We start from the raw sequence: 14,265 nt of genomic DNA, 5'->3' as shown, positions 1-14,265 counted from the left end.
ACCTGATTCGAATGATCAGATCATCCGCAAGCTCTGCGGAAGCCTGATATTGAACCTGATCATTCGAATCAGGTGTGTTGCAACAGGGAGAGATGGAAAATGTGCAGGATTGCGTCCCTCTAGGACTGGAATTGCCCACTGCTGATTTAGAGTAGTCAATTGCTATTCACTGACTGAGCAAGTGTTGGGAATGGGGGAGGAAGCTGGAGAATACACACGGAAAGAACACTTCACACAAGAAGCTCACAGCCTGGTTTTGAACCCACAAACTCAGAAGTGTGAGGCGGATGTGCCATTATTATGATGACTATTTTTATTATTCGGGGTGGCATGGATCAGTGGTAGAATGGTTGTTTCCCAAACTAGAGGTTGGGATTTCAATCCCTGGCCATTGCAAACTTGTTTAAGTGTCCTTAAGCAAGATACTGGACCCCTAGTTTCTCCTGATGCTGCATCATCAGTAGGTATATGGGGAAACAGTGTAAAGTGCTGCGAGTACCAAAGCTAGAGAAGCGTTATCTATATATATATTGCGCATCGTCCCGCACGGGGTCTGTCCTTCCGTCTGTCCCTTTTCAAAACGTACCTACTTCACCGCGCCGCCACTGCGCCGCTCAGGCAGTGGCTCACTACAATCGCACGGGCATCTTAGCGAAAAAATGTTGTCTACCCACAAGCATTGCAATAAAATTGTTAGTTATTTAGTAGAGCTAAACATCTCTTTATTTTCGCGATAAGCAATGAAGATGAACAAAAAGTTGAACCAAGCAACAACACTTTTGTGGGCCGAAGGCCCACCTTACCAGCCTTCCGCAGGAACTAGCTGATGAGGCGCCCAGAGGGCGACGAACCACCACCTTAGCAGCCTTCCGCAGGAACTAGCTGATGAGCCGCCCGAAGGGCGGCGAACCAGCTAGTACTGTATAAGTGACATACCATATATAAGTGACAGACCATTTACCAATTATTAATGATGCAATTTTACAAGTACCAGTAGCACAAACTAGTAGCACTATGATGTTCATCATGTCTTCTAAGTTCTTCTCAAAGTAGCGTTAAAGCTTCTTTTTTTTCAAGAGAGAAATGTTGTCTTAAAATTGCGTTGGCGCAGAGCGCCGATGCGTATTTGGAACCGAGAGTCGCCGCTTGGAATTGAAATGGATTTCCATGGGACAGGAGAAGTGAACCAATCTCTTTTTTCGTCAATGGATGCTGCAGCTTCTTGGTGACTTTAAAACTTAGCTTGTAGCCGATGTGTGCACATTTTGAGCATGACGTCTCTAATCCACTGGTTAAAGGACACTTTGATTCTCTCCTCTTTCATCTCAAACTGCTTCAAACAACAAAGCGTGTGATGGAAAAGTGGTTATAACTGCATGACTGTCCGTGTTTTATGTTATGTGTTGTGTTTATTATTTTACTTTATGTTAACTGTTTTGTTAAGCGCTTTGTTACAGCTGCCGCTGTTGTGAAAGCGCTATATAAATCAGCATGTATTGTATTGTATTGTATTGTAATAGTAGTAACATAACTAGCTCCCTCAGGATGTAGCATGAAGCACGACACGGTGTCCATAAAAATACAGGGTTTATTTCCTGGCATCCTGGGGAAAAGAACTGCTCCCACGAACATGAAACATACAAATAGCATTCCAAAACAAAAAAATAAAAGACATAACCCACGAAGACAATTGATTAAATAAAGGCACACCACAAACCTCGTGGGCTCACATCCACAAAGGGCTAATCCTCAGAAACCCTGCCGGTGGCCCTTTTCTAACGTCCAGTTTACATCCAACTATGATCGCAACATCATCGTCGACTCACTTTAGCCCCGCGGAGTTTAGGAGCCGTCGTCTGAATGTGTATGGAGCGGCGGGTGCGCATGTTAACTCGTGTCGGGCGGAACCCTTTAACACTACAAAGAGTTCCGGCTTAAAACCACCGCTAGGTGACATCGGAACACCTACAGGGAACAGTTTACCGGGAATATCAAGACTGTAACAATAACTATAACGGCAGGGGTAAACATTTTTCAAAATTGCTGAAAGTTTAAAAAAAAATACAAAATTGTATGGTATTGGAGAAATGTAGTGCACTTAAAATGTGTAATTGTTACAATTTCATTTTACTTTAAGTGTACAGTTTGGTTTGCTAAATAATTTCATACTCCAGTCACGGAATAAATAAAAACTCACATGTCCCTCATCTATGTGTGTGTGAGTAAAATTAAGTAGTTTCTACTGGAGTAATTGGCATTTGATTGTGATTTTGCTCTCTGTCCTTCTGGCGCTTAATCACATAAAATCGTCCAACGCAAATAACCGCAAACACAGCCAAAGCGACTAAAATCCACAGCCAAATAAATGTGCCCGCGGAAAGAGAGGAACCTTTCATTGTGTCATTGTTTGGCTTTGCGTAACCTCTGACAGCGGGAGTGGTGATAACAAAATGTTCCTCGGCTGCTTTTACACATTTCACTTGATGTCTTAGTACATAGCCTGTTTTACAAGCACAGACAAAACTTCCAAATGTGTTTATACACTCTTGGTCACATTCGTTCATGAAGCACTCATTAATGTCTTCGCAGAATTTGTCATTGATGATGAAGCCATCAGGGCAGAAGCAAGCACTGTCAGTGTTTTGCTCACAGATGGCGGGGCATCTCTCCTGTGCACAATGGATTTTACACCGCCTGGGATCCGTGATGTCCGGTGCATATCCACGGAAACAAGAGCATTTGAAGCCATCTTTGACAGGAGTGCATTTTTGTTCACACGGACCATCTGAGCAGCCCTTTAGACTCGGAAAAAATGTTGCATCTGAAAACGTTTGCGTCTGGCAAGCATTTCTGTAGGAGGTTCTGCACAGGAATCCGTCGATTATATCGGAGCATGCCCGCTCTTTGAGCTTTTGCTCTTTTGAAAGTGAGACACAGCTAGGTGAACAGACACTTACTCCATCTTTCCAGGTGATGTGAGAGGGAACAAAGTTGCTGTGCCCTTTACCAGCGGTCCATTCATAGCCTCTCATATGAAGTGAGAGGTTGGTGCAGGCATCTGGCGGTAAATAAAGTCCAAGCCAGAAGTTTCCATTTAGTTCTTGTGTCACAATATCCAATAATCTCTTGTCTTCTGCTGACTGAAGTGTCATGAGCCCTCCTTTGCTGGCTTGACATCTTTCTTTGGCTGTTGTAAAATCCACTTTGTCTCGGTTGATAACCAAGCAGTTGCTCCCAATACAGAAAGGCCAACAAGTGCCAGCGTGCAGCATACAAAAGCTTCTGCTGATAGAGGACAGAGAAATAAGAGATAATGTCACAAGCACCTGGAGATTCAAGCAGGCCATGTCGCTGCGCTGTAGTTCATCTTCAAATGTTGGCTGGCTCACGGCAAACTCAGAGCTCTGCAGGCTACTGCGGAAGGAAAGCAAAGGCAGGAAGGAAATGAGATAAAGACTGTGTTTTTCCAATGTGAAGCACAGGGGCCATGACACATTTATGTTCAGAACCAAATAAACTGTTCTTGTCAAATCAGACATATCGTGCTACGAACACCCTCACTACTCCCTACTTCCAGAAATTGTAATATTAATATCAACTAAGTAATCATAAAGGTGTAGCCTTTACCAGCCTACTACCGCTTCTTTTCACATTCCAAAAATGTGCTTGCTTGTTTAAACACGCCAGAAGGGTTCTTTGTTTATGTGTGACCTGTGATTGGCTGGCAGCCAGTCCAGGATGTACCACTCCTCTTCCCAGACTAGTTAACTGGGATGGGCTCCAGAACAACCGTCACCCTACTGAGGACAAGTAGCATTGAAAATAGATGGATGTCTCTTGTTATTATCATAGGGCAGCTCATTAAATTATGGACGCCATAATATCGTGCAGTGTGTGTGAGTGTGTGTGCGTGTGTGTGTGTGTGTGTGTGTGTGTGTGTGTGTGAGACAACAACGAGAATAAAAAGTAAGACACAAGGGGTGTGATGGTGCCGTGTTTACAATTGAAAGAGAAGAATTACACAAACATAAATTACATAAATACATCTTCTTCCGAGCCGCTTGATCCTCACTAGGGTCGCGGGGGGTGCTGGAGCCTATCCCAGCTGTCTTCGGGCAGTAGGCGGGGGACACCCTGAATCGGTTGCCAGCCAATCACAGGGCACACAGAGACGAACAACCATCCACGCTCACACTCACACCTAGGGACAATTTAGAGTGTTCAATCAGCCTGCCACGCATGTTTTTGGAATGTGGGAGGAAACCGGAGCACTAGCCCAGTGGTTAGCACGTCGGCCTCACAGTACATAAATACATTTCAAGATATATTACACGGTCCACGCGAGGAAGACACTCCTCTCCATCAGGTCATAGGTCATCAGTCAAGATGGATTCATAGAGTTTTTCTAAACGTGGATCAAAGCCAGAGGAAACCCAACAATAACTGTCTGTTGTACTTTTTTTTGCTTCCTGTCTCGATCGACGACATCGCACAATGGCAATTGTTAATGTCACAGTGACGATGAGCAGCAAAGGAATCACTGAGCCGAGTACGCAGATGAGCACTCTGGAGTTGACCAGCATGGCAGTTGCAAACTGGGATGCGTTGCTTGGGGGCATGGACACCATGGCACCAGGCATATCCGTGGGAGTGGGCGCCCCCAAGGGGTCGTCTGTCGTCATGGATACAAACTCATCGAGGTTTACGTGTGTTTCCTGGCCCACTGATTCATTTAATGTCACTTTCGTCACATGCGGCGTGCAATTCCTTCCGGTGGCATCCAAACGAAAGCCGCCGGGGCATACGCAGACGAAACTTCCTTCAGTATTGACACATTTAAAGTGACAGCGCTCATTAGCGCATTCATCCATGTCCAAGCATGCATAGCCGTCCTCTGATAAAGTAAAGCCTTCTTTGCAGTAGCAAGAGAAAGATCCAGCAGTGTTGAAGCAGCCGTGCGCACATTGGGAGTGCACGCATTCGTCCAGATCATGACAGTTACCGTCGATCATTTCGAAGCCGTCCTGACATGCGCACGCGTAACTGCCTGGTGTGTTAATACACGCGTGTACGTTGCATAAATCTGACTGTTGGCACTCATCAATGTCAGAACAGTTGCGCTGGTTTGCTGCCAACGTGAACCCGATGGGACACGTACAACTTGGTCCCCACTTTTCCACGACGCACTCGTACTCACAGGTGTCCACGCTGCACGGGTCTTGTATCTTACATGAGAGTCCATTGTCCTCAAGAGCGTAACCTTGCTTACAGATGCATTTAACCCGATCGGAGTCCTGCTGGCACATGTGTTCACATCCACCGTTGTCGCGCGCACAGTTTCCTTGTTCTGTTTGGCAAAATGGACCCGGTAGAGTCCACTGATATTTGTCATCCCTTCGGATGCACACAGAAATGTACGGCCGCTTTTCACTGCATGTGACTTCGGCATACGTTCCAAGTGGCAAGGATTTCATCACGTTTCGGAATGGCTGCTCAGAGAAAGCAGGCGTGTAGGATATGTGCCCGGAGCCCAACAGTTGCAGAGCGTTGCACATTCCTTTAAAGTAAAACTTACACACAGAAAATGAAGGACCTTTGCAAGCTCCAGCAGTCCATTTCAGCTGATTGTCGTCGGGGGAATTATAATTAACCCACACACATCGCTCAGTGCAGGTGTCCACGGGCTCTTTTTTCCAGTTGGAGTAGTGGGAATCTTCCTCCCCAGACACCCACTTGAAGCCCCTGAGGGGCTTGTCAGCCAACACACAGTCCCCTTTGTGCAGCTTTAATCCAATCCAAAATTGTCTGCCCTTGTCCTTCTGGATCAGCGAGAGGAGAGAGTGCAGAATCTCCTCTTCTTCTTTGTCTCTCACTGTCATCAGGTACCCTCCATTGTGGAAGCAGCTCTGACTGGCCTTGTCAAAGCTCACCTTCTCCATATGGACAGTGAAGCAGGCATTGGACGTGCACATGGTTTCATGTTCAACGCCACTAAATCGTCCCAAATTGGTGATGAGAAGCAGGAGTAGAAAGATCAATGGCATAGTTGCGCTTCACAATAAGTTCACTGATAGCCTTTGAGAGTTTTCTCACGAAATGGGAGCAACATGTGGGTTGCCTGTTTGTGGCAAAGTGATGTGGCTCTGAAAGTAACAGTCATGCCGCTGTATCCTGTTTGGGACAACTAAAGGCGGAAAGAATGTTTTGCTAGCGTTAAGGGCTCTTTCTTTCTCCTTTGCTAAGCAGTTCCGTTTTGAGTTGGGAAAACAATGGTGTACTCCATTGTGTTTTGACTGGTTCTCCAGATGTCTCCGGCCCCTGTCGACTTGTTGCTTTTAAGCCGACTCCCTTAGCTGTAGTGAGTTACAATACACGAGGCACACAGGGGTCATATGACCTCAGAGATGCTGCGCCATGACCATTCGAAAGTGGGGAAGGGTGTAAGAGGAGGGGGTGGGGGGGGACTCTGACTATTGACATCCTTTCTCCACTCCACAAGCATGATGGGTATTTTCTCATGTTATATTTTGGTTTTCTTATTAAGGAAGCTCCGATCCACTGGATGGGTATCGAGTCCAATCCAGGACAAAATGATTGGATCTGTATCGGATTGTTTTTATGAGCACCGGTCGGATCCAATGTACAAGCCCAAACAATATCGTATCCTCACCTTTACTTTGCGCAATCTGCCATAGCACAGAAAAGCTGTTACCATGTGTTTTCATCACGGGAGCAGTTGTCCAGTGAACGTGGTATTTTTAGATATCAGGATCAAGCAACATCATTAGCTCCATCTACTATGAACAACTTTTAGAGTGGCTAAAAGTTCCATATAGTGTCGTATCAGCCGATCCTTGAGGCTACCATATTTGTATCGGTATCGGATATGAAAACGTGATATCGAGCGATCCCTACCTTTCTTATTTTGTTTGAATAATAATAATAATAATAATAATAATTAGCCAACAATTGCTTTACTCCCAATTTCTAAAGGTTTTAGTTCCCGATTGCAAAATGACAGTAACTTACTGCCTGCCAAATAATGAGCCAGAATTTGTTTGTACTGCTTTGCACCGTTGCGGTGTGCCTCACGTGATGTGAGTTCCCATGAAAAAATTAGAGTTTGTGTCCACCACTTCCATGTAACGGGTCCTTCTCATCATCACCTTTGGTCTACAAATACTCAGTAGAGATACCAGTCGAGGATAATTGTGACGAATTAACAAAATGTTCTCTTTCACTGAGTTTCTTGTTGACACTGTGCCTTGGTGGTCTGAATGCTGAATCAAGTTCCTGTGTTTGTTTAAACGCAGCGAACGCCCAACAACAATGGCAGGAATTCCAGTGAGACCACCAAAGCCGGCTCGGTGAAAAGAGAAACATTGTTCATGCATTGCCCTTTGTGGATATCCAGCATAATGTTCTGTCATCATTTTTTACAAGTTTCTTTTTCTTTATTGTGCACCTATTCACCCTAATCACAACATGAAGAACCCACATGACCAAAACGAAGTGCTGTCTCAAGGTTTCACTGAGAGAGAGACAGTGAATAAAATGTTGAAGGGGAGCCAGCCGGTTCCCAAGCCTGGAGGAGGTAAGATAAGATAAGATAACTTATCTTGACTTTGACTTTGAAGTCAAGATGGCGCCCGAGTAGGCAGCCTTCGGCAAGTGCTCTCATGAGCCTTGCTTTTTTTTTTTTGGTTTGTTTTGTCACTTTGTGTTTGTTGTTACGTCGTGTGGACCTGATGTGGACTTTTTTCAGCATTTTTTGGCCACGACATTCATCAAGGAGGAAAATCTTTGCTTGGTGGTTGCGCCATCTCGGCAGCATGGGTATACCAGCACTGATTTCTTGATTGGGAGGAATGTCGGCGCCATTTGACTGTCGTTGCTGGACAGTCCCAGGGCGCTTGTGCCTTGCGCCTGTTATGGGCAGCATTTTTCACAGCACCACTTTGTTCAGCGGAGAGATCGGTGCTGTTGAACGGTCTGCAGCTGGATGGATGTAAGGCTTGAAGAGCCGACGATGAGAAGAAAGGAGCGTAAGCGCGGAGCGCCGATGCGGATGTGGAACTGGGAGTCACAGCTTGGAATTGAAGTGGATTTCTTTTTCGTCAATGGACGCTACAGCTTCGTGTTTGCTTTCAGAACTTAGCTTATAGCAGATGTAACCCAGCCTTGATAAGACTGTTATTTTATTGTTAGTTCTGTAGGGTGATATTCGTTGTGATACTGCTGTTTCCGAGGGACAATGAACGCACCACAGCGCTTGGAGCGAGGACCCGTTAGCGAGAGAGACAGAACATTCTCGCACTTTCCCAGGCGGGTCGAAACGAAGAACGATAAATGAAAACTTGTCCTTGTTCCTCTACCTGTACAATATAGTAAAGTTAAATCCTGTGGCAATCTTTTTTTTCTTCCCAAGTCAAAAGAAAGGTTTAGAAGAGATAAAGTTCCTGGTGAGTGTTTTTTGTTGAATATGTCTGAGTAGCATTTCTACCATTCGATTGTAACATAGACAACCCCTCCGTGGGCCGTCACCTTACCGTGGTGCAGGGGTTTCCGTGTCCCAATGATCCTAGGAGCTAAGTTGTCTGGGGCTTTATGCCCCTGGCAGGGTCACCCATGGCAAACAGGTTCTCGGTGAGGGGCCAGACAAAGCACGGCTCATAGACCCTTATGGTGACCACAATATATGGACCAAGGTTTCCCTTGCCCGGACGTGGGTCACAGGGGCCCCACTCTGGAGCCAGGCCTGGAGGTGGGGCTCGTTGGCAAGCGCCTGGTGGCCGGGCCTACAAAAATGGGGCCCGGCCGGGCACAGCCCGAAGAGGCAATGTGGGTCCCCCTTCCCATGGGCTCACCACCCATGAGAGGGGCCAAAGGGGTCGGGTGCAATGTGAGCTGGGCGGCAGCCAAAGGCGGGGACCCTGGCGGTCCGATCCTCGGCTGCAGAAGCTAGCTCTTGGGACATGGAATGTCACCTCTCTGGCAGGGAAGGAGCCCGAGCTGGTGTGTGAGGCAGAGAATTTCCGACTGGATATAGTCGGACTTGCCTCCACACACAGCTTGGGTTCTGGTACCAGTTCTCTCGAGAGGGGTTGGACTCTCTTCCACTCTGGAGTTGCTCACGGTGAGAGGCGCAGAGCAGGTGTGGGCATACTCATTGCCCCCCGGCTCAGTGCCTGTACATTGGGGTTCACACCGGTAGACGAGAGGGTTGCCTCCCTCCGCCTTCGGGTAGGTGGACGGGTCCTGACTGTTGTTTGTGCATATGCACCAAACAGCAGCTCAGCATACCCACCCTTTTTGGAGTCCATGGAGGGTGTGCTGGAGAGTACTCCTGCTCGGGACTCCCTTGTTCTGTTGGGGGACTTCAATGCTCACGTGGGCAATGACAGTGAGACCTGGAGGGGCGTGATTGTGAGGAACAGCCCCCCTGATCAGAACTCGAGTGGTGTTTTGTTATTGGACTTCTGTGCTCGCCACGGATTGTCCATAACGAACACCTTGTTCAAACATAAGGGTGTCCATATGTGCACTTGGCACCAGGAGACCCTTGGCCGCAGTTCGATGATCGACTTTGTAGTTGTATCATCGGATTTGCAGCCGCATGTTCTGGACAGGGGCGGCCCGGTAGTCCAGTGGTTAGCACGTCGGCTTCACAGTGCAGAGGTACCGGGTTCGATTCCAGCTCCGGCCTCCCTGTGTGGAGTTTGCATGTTCTCCCCGGGCCTGCGTGGGTTTTCTCCGGGTGCTCCGGTTTCCTCCCACGTTCCAAAAACATGCGTGGCAGGCTGATTGAACACTCTAAATTGTCCCTAGGTGTGAGTGTGAGTGTGAGTGGTTGTTCGTTTCTGTGTGCCCTGCGATTGGCTGGCATCTGATTCAGGGTGTCCCCCGCCTACTGCCCGGAGACAGCTGGGATAGGCTCCAGCACCCCCCGCGACCCTAGTGAGGATCAAGCGGCTCGGAAGATGAATGAATGAATGAATGAATGAATGAATGAATGAATGAATGAATGAATGAATGAATGTTCTGGACACTTGGGTGAAGAGAGGGGCGGAGCTGTCAACTGATCACCACCTGGTGGTGAGTAGGCTCCAATGGTGGGGGTCCTGGCAGACCCAAACGTATAGTGAGGGTTTGTTGGGAGCGTCTGGCGGAATCCCCTGTCAGCAGGAGTTTCAACTCCCACCTTCGACAGAGCTTTTCCCATGTTCCGGGGGAGGCGGGGGACATTGAGCCCGAGTGGACCATGTTCCGTGCCTCTATTGTTGAGGCGGCCAATCTGAGTTGTGGCCGTAAGGTGGTTGGTGCCTGTCGTGGCGGCAACCCCCGTACTCGCTGGTGGACACCAGCAGTAAGGGATGCCGTCAAGCTGAAGGAGTCCTATCGAGCCTTTATGGCCTGTGGGACCCCAGAGGCAGCTGACGGGTATCGACTGGCCAAGCGGAACGCAGCTTCGGTGGTCGCCGAGGCAAAAACCCGAGCGTGGGAAGAGTTTGGTGAGGCCATGGAAGCCGACTTCCCGACGGCTTCGAGGAAATTCTGGTCCACCATACGACGTCTCAGGAGGGGGAAGCAGTGCACTACTAACACTGTGTACAGTGGGGATGGGACGCTGCTGACTTCGACTCGGGACGTTGTGAACCGGTGGGCAAAGTACTTCGAAGACCTCCTCAACTCCACCAACATGTCTTCCTTGGAGGAAGCAGAGCCCGGGGACTCTGAGGTGGGCTCTCCTATCTCTGTGGCTGAAGTCACCGATGTTAAAAAGCTCCTCGGTGGCAAGGCCCCAGGGGTGGATGAGATCCGCCCGAAGGCTCTGGATGTTGTGGGGCTGTCCTGGCTGACACGCCTCTGCAACATCGCGTGGTCAACAGGGAGAGTGCCTCTGGATTGGCAGACCGGGGTGGTAGTCCCTCTTTTTAAAAAGGGGGACCGGAGGGTGTGTTCCAACTATAGAGGGATCACACTCCTCAGCCTCCCTGGTAAGGTCTATTCAGGGGTGCTGGAGAGGAGGGTCCATCAGGAAGTCGAGCCTCAGATTGAGGAGGAGCAGTGTGGTTTTCGTCCCGGCCGTGGAACAGTGGACCAGCTCTACACCCTTAGCAGGGTCCTCGAGGGTATGTGGGAATTCGCCCAACCAGTCTACATGTGTTTTGTGGAATTGGAGAAGGCGTTTGACCGTGTCCCTCGGGGAGTTCTGTGGGAGGTGCTTCGAGGCTATGGGGTACCGAACCCCCTGATACGGGCTGTTCGGTCACTACACCACCGATGTCAGAGTTAGGTTCGCATTGCCGGCAGTAAGTCGGAATCGTTTCCAGTGGGGGTAAGACTCCGCCAAGGCTGCCCTTTGTCGCCGATTCTGTTCATAACCTTTATTGACAGAATTTCTAGGCGCAGCCGAAGCATTGAGGGGGTCCGTTTTGGGGGCCTCAGTATTGCGTCCCTGCTTTTTGCAGATGATGTGGTGCTGTTGGCTCCTTCAAACAGGGCTCTCCAACTCTCACTGGAGCGTTTCGCAGCCGAGTGTGAAGCGGTTGAGATGAAGATCAGCACCTCCAAATCTGAAACCATGGTCCTCAGTCGAAAAAGGTTGGAGTGCCCCCTCCGGGTAGGGGAGGAGATCTTGCCCCAAGTGGAGGAGTTCAAGTATCTTGGGGTCTTGTTCACGAGTGGGGGCAGAAGGGAGCGGGAGATCGACAGGCGGATTGGTGCAGCGTCTGCTGTGATGCGGACGTTATATCGGTCTGTCGTGGTGAAGAAGGAGCTGAGTCAAAGGGCAAAGCTCTCAATTTACCGGTCGATCTACGTTCCGACCCTCATCTATGGTCACGAGCTATGGGTCGTGACCGAAAGAACGAGATCCCGGTTACAAGCGGCCGAAATGAGTTTTCTCTGCCGGGTGTCCGGGCTTTCCCTTAGAGATAAGGTGAGAAGCTTGGTGATCCGGGAGGGGCTCAGAGTTGAGCCGCTTCTCCTCCATATCGAGAGGAGTCAGATGAGGTGGCTTTGGCATCTCATTCGGATGCCTCCTGAGCGCCTCCCCGATGAGGTGTTCCGGTCATGCCCCACCGGGAGGAGACCCCGAGGAAGACCCAGGACACGCTGGAGAGACTATGTCACCCAGCTTGCCTGGGAACGACTCGGGATCCCCCGGGGAGAGCTGGACGAAGTAGCTAGGGAGAGGGAAGTCTGGGCTTCCCTGCTAAAGCTGTTGCCCCCGCGACCCGGCCCCGGATAAGCGGTAGATGATGGATGGATGGATGGATTGTAACATAAAAAAACAGTCAGGAATGAAGTTGGTGAAAATGGAGATTGTTGTTCCGTTGATGTAAGATATAACTGTGCCGTTATAAAAGAAAGAAAAAGGGATAAACCATTGTACCGACACGTGTGCTCCATAGGAAGTATATTAGCATCAAGCTAAGCTAACGTGCTCACGGCGAATAGCGCTGTGGCCTTCTTTCGAGCCAATTTTTGAAAATCGTTATTTTCCATTGCCGATTATTGCCACGTTTAGTGAATGCCTTGCGCATTTTGTGCAGGCTGTTTGTTTTTTTTTGGACTCATAGACCATCAAAAGGTTGGACTACTAGTCTGGAGATTGGATGCCACGTGGGACGTTGGTGAAGGACATCTTGGACTTCAAAGCCACCCGCACCCTGGAGGGTGGTAGGACAGTTGAAAGGATTTCCCTCTTTTTTTGTTAAATCTGAGATCTCAGTCATTTTTTTTATGGGTCAGATCTGATTCCAAAACAACAACTGATAAGAACCGATAACAATTTAGCTTACTGTATGTTTTTTTCCTTGTTATTCTTTATGCAGTCTGTTGCAGTTTTCCATCTACTCCTATTGTAAATATTCACTCAATATTTTTTTTAATAAAAACCTCAGTCAGTTCAGGGTGTCCCCCGCCTACTGCCCGGAGACAGCTTGGATAGGCTCCAGCACCCCCCGCGACCCGAGTGAGGATCAAGCGGTTAGGAAGATGAATGAATGAATGAATGAACCTCAGTCAGTGTGTCTTCTTCCTGTTGGAGGTTTCTCCTTGACTCTAACTAGAGTCTGCTGTTGCCAATCTCACTGTGACCTTATGTAGTGCACCCTAACTCAAATAGATTTTATAAATTGACTGACAACTTAATAGAAGGGTGCCACTAGTAGCTGCACCTAGGGTGGCTACACAGACATGTGCACATTTTCAGCATGTCTCTGATCCACTGGTGAAAGGACACTTTGATCATCTCCTCTTTCATCTATAACTTCTTCAGACAACAAAGTGTATGCAGAAAAGTGGTGAAGATTGCACAACTGTCTGTGTCCTATGTGTTGTGTTATTTTTGTTAATTGACTTCAAAATGGTGCCGCGTGAGTGGCTGCCTTTCCAGCAGCTCCTATATTTTGTTGTTCTACTTCTTCCTTTCATACTTTGCTGCTGTGAATCGGGAATTTCTACATTGAGAGACTAATAAAGGTTTTCTTATAAGATAACCGTTATTTGTCCCACATTGGGGGTATCTCTCCTTCTTGCAGCACGAGTGTAACAGTCTATGGCTGAAGAAGCTATCCAGTGCTGTCAGGGCAGGCTGGAGGGAGTGGGAGAGACTGTCCATCATAGCTTTTAGCTTAGCTAGCATCCTCCTGTTGCCCACCTCCTCCAGAGTGTCCAGGGTGCAGCCCAGGACAGAACTGGCCCTCCTGACCAGTCGCTCCAGTTTCTTTTTGTCCCCAGCTGAGATGCTGCCTGACCAGCAGACAATGCCATAATGGAAGGCCGAAGCCACTACTGAGTTGTAGAAGGTCTTAAGGAGTGACCCTTGAACCCCAAAAGACCTCAGTTTCCTGAGTAGGAAGAGGCGGCTCTGTCCCTTCTTGATTAGGGCGTCCGTGTTAGTAGACCAGTCAAGTTTATTGTTGAGAAGAACACCCTGGTACGATATATACCCTCTTTATGTCTGTAGCTTGGATGCTGATTTGTGCAGTTGAGGACTGTTTCCTGCAGAAATCCACAACCAACTCCTTAGTTTTCCCGGGGTTGGTCTGGAGGTGATTCTGCTGGAACCAGTCCACGAAGTCCTTCGACAGTCCCTTGTACTTCCGATCGTCTCCCTCTGTAATGAGGCCTACAATCGCAGAATCGTCAGGGACCTTCTGAAGGTGGCAGGTTGGAGTGATGTATCTGAAGTCCGAGGTGTAGAGGGTGAAAAGAAATGGAGCCAGGACAGTCCCCTGCGGCGCCCCAATGCTACAG

General features: G+C 48.5%; 2 protein-coding genes across 2 annotated transcripts; both read right to left on the bottom strand.

The window, feature by feature from the left end:
• Positions 1 to 2,108: 2,108 nt before the first annotated feature.
• On the bottom strand, positions 2,109 to 4,045 carry LOC127614468 (complement component C1q receptor-like). The gene has a single exon (XM_052085799.1). It carries the CDS (start codon positions 3,537 to 3,539, stop codon positions 2,229 to 2,231), a length of 1,311 nt encoding a protein of 436 aa, XP_051941759.1. The 5' UTR covers positions 3,540 to 4,045; the 3' UTR covers positions 2,109 to 2,228.
• On the bottom strand, positions 3,982 to 6,307 carry LOC127614440 (complement component C1q receptor-like). Its single transcript, XM_052085760.1, has one exon. The coding sequence runs from the start codon at positions 6,042 to 6,044 to the stop codon at positions 4,368 to 4,370; it is 1,677 nt and encodes a 558-aa protein (XP_051941720.1). The 5' UTR covers positions 6,045 to 6,307; the 3' UTR covers positions 3,982 to 4,367.
• Positions 6,308 to 14,265: the final 7,958 nt, after the last annotated feature.

This window comes from Hippocampus zosterae, chromosome 14, assembly GCF_025434085.1.
Source record: "Hippocampus zosterae strain Florida chromosome 14, ASM2543408v3, whole genome shotgun sequence".
NCBI lineage: Eukaryota > Metazoa > Chordata > Actinopteri > Syngnathiformes > Syngnathidae > Hippocampus > Hippocampus zosterae.
Note: the sequence above shows the minus strand (reverse complement) of the source record. Positions and strands in the feature narration are given on the sequence as shown.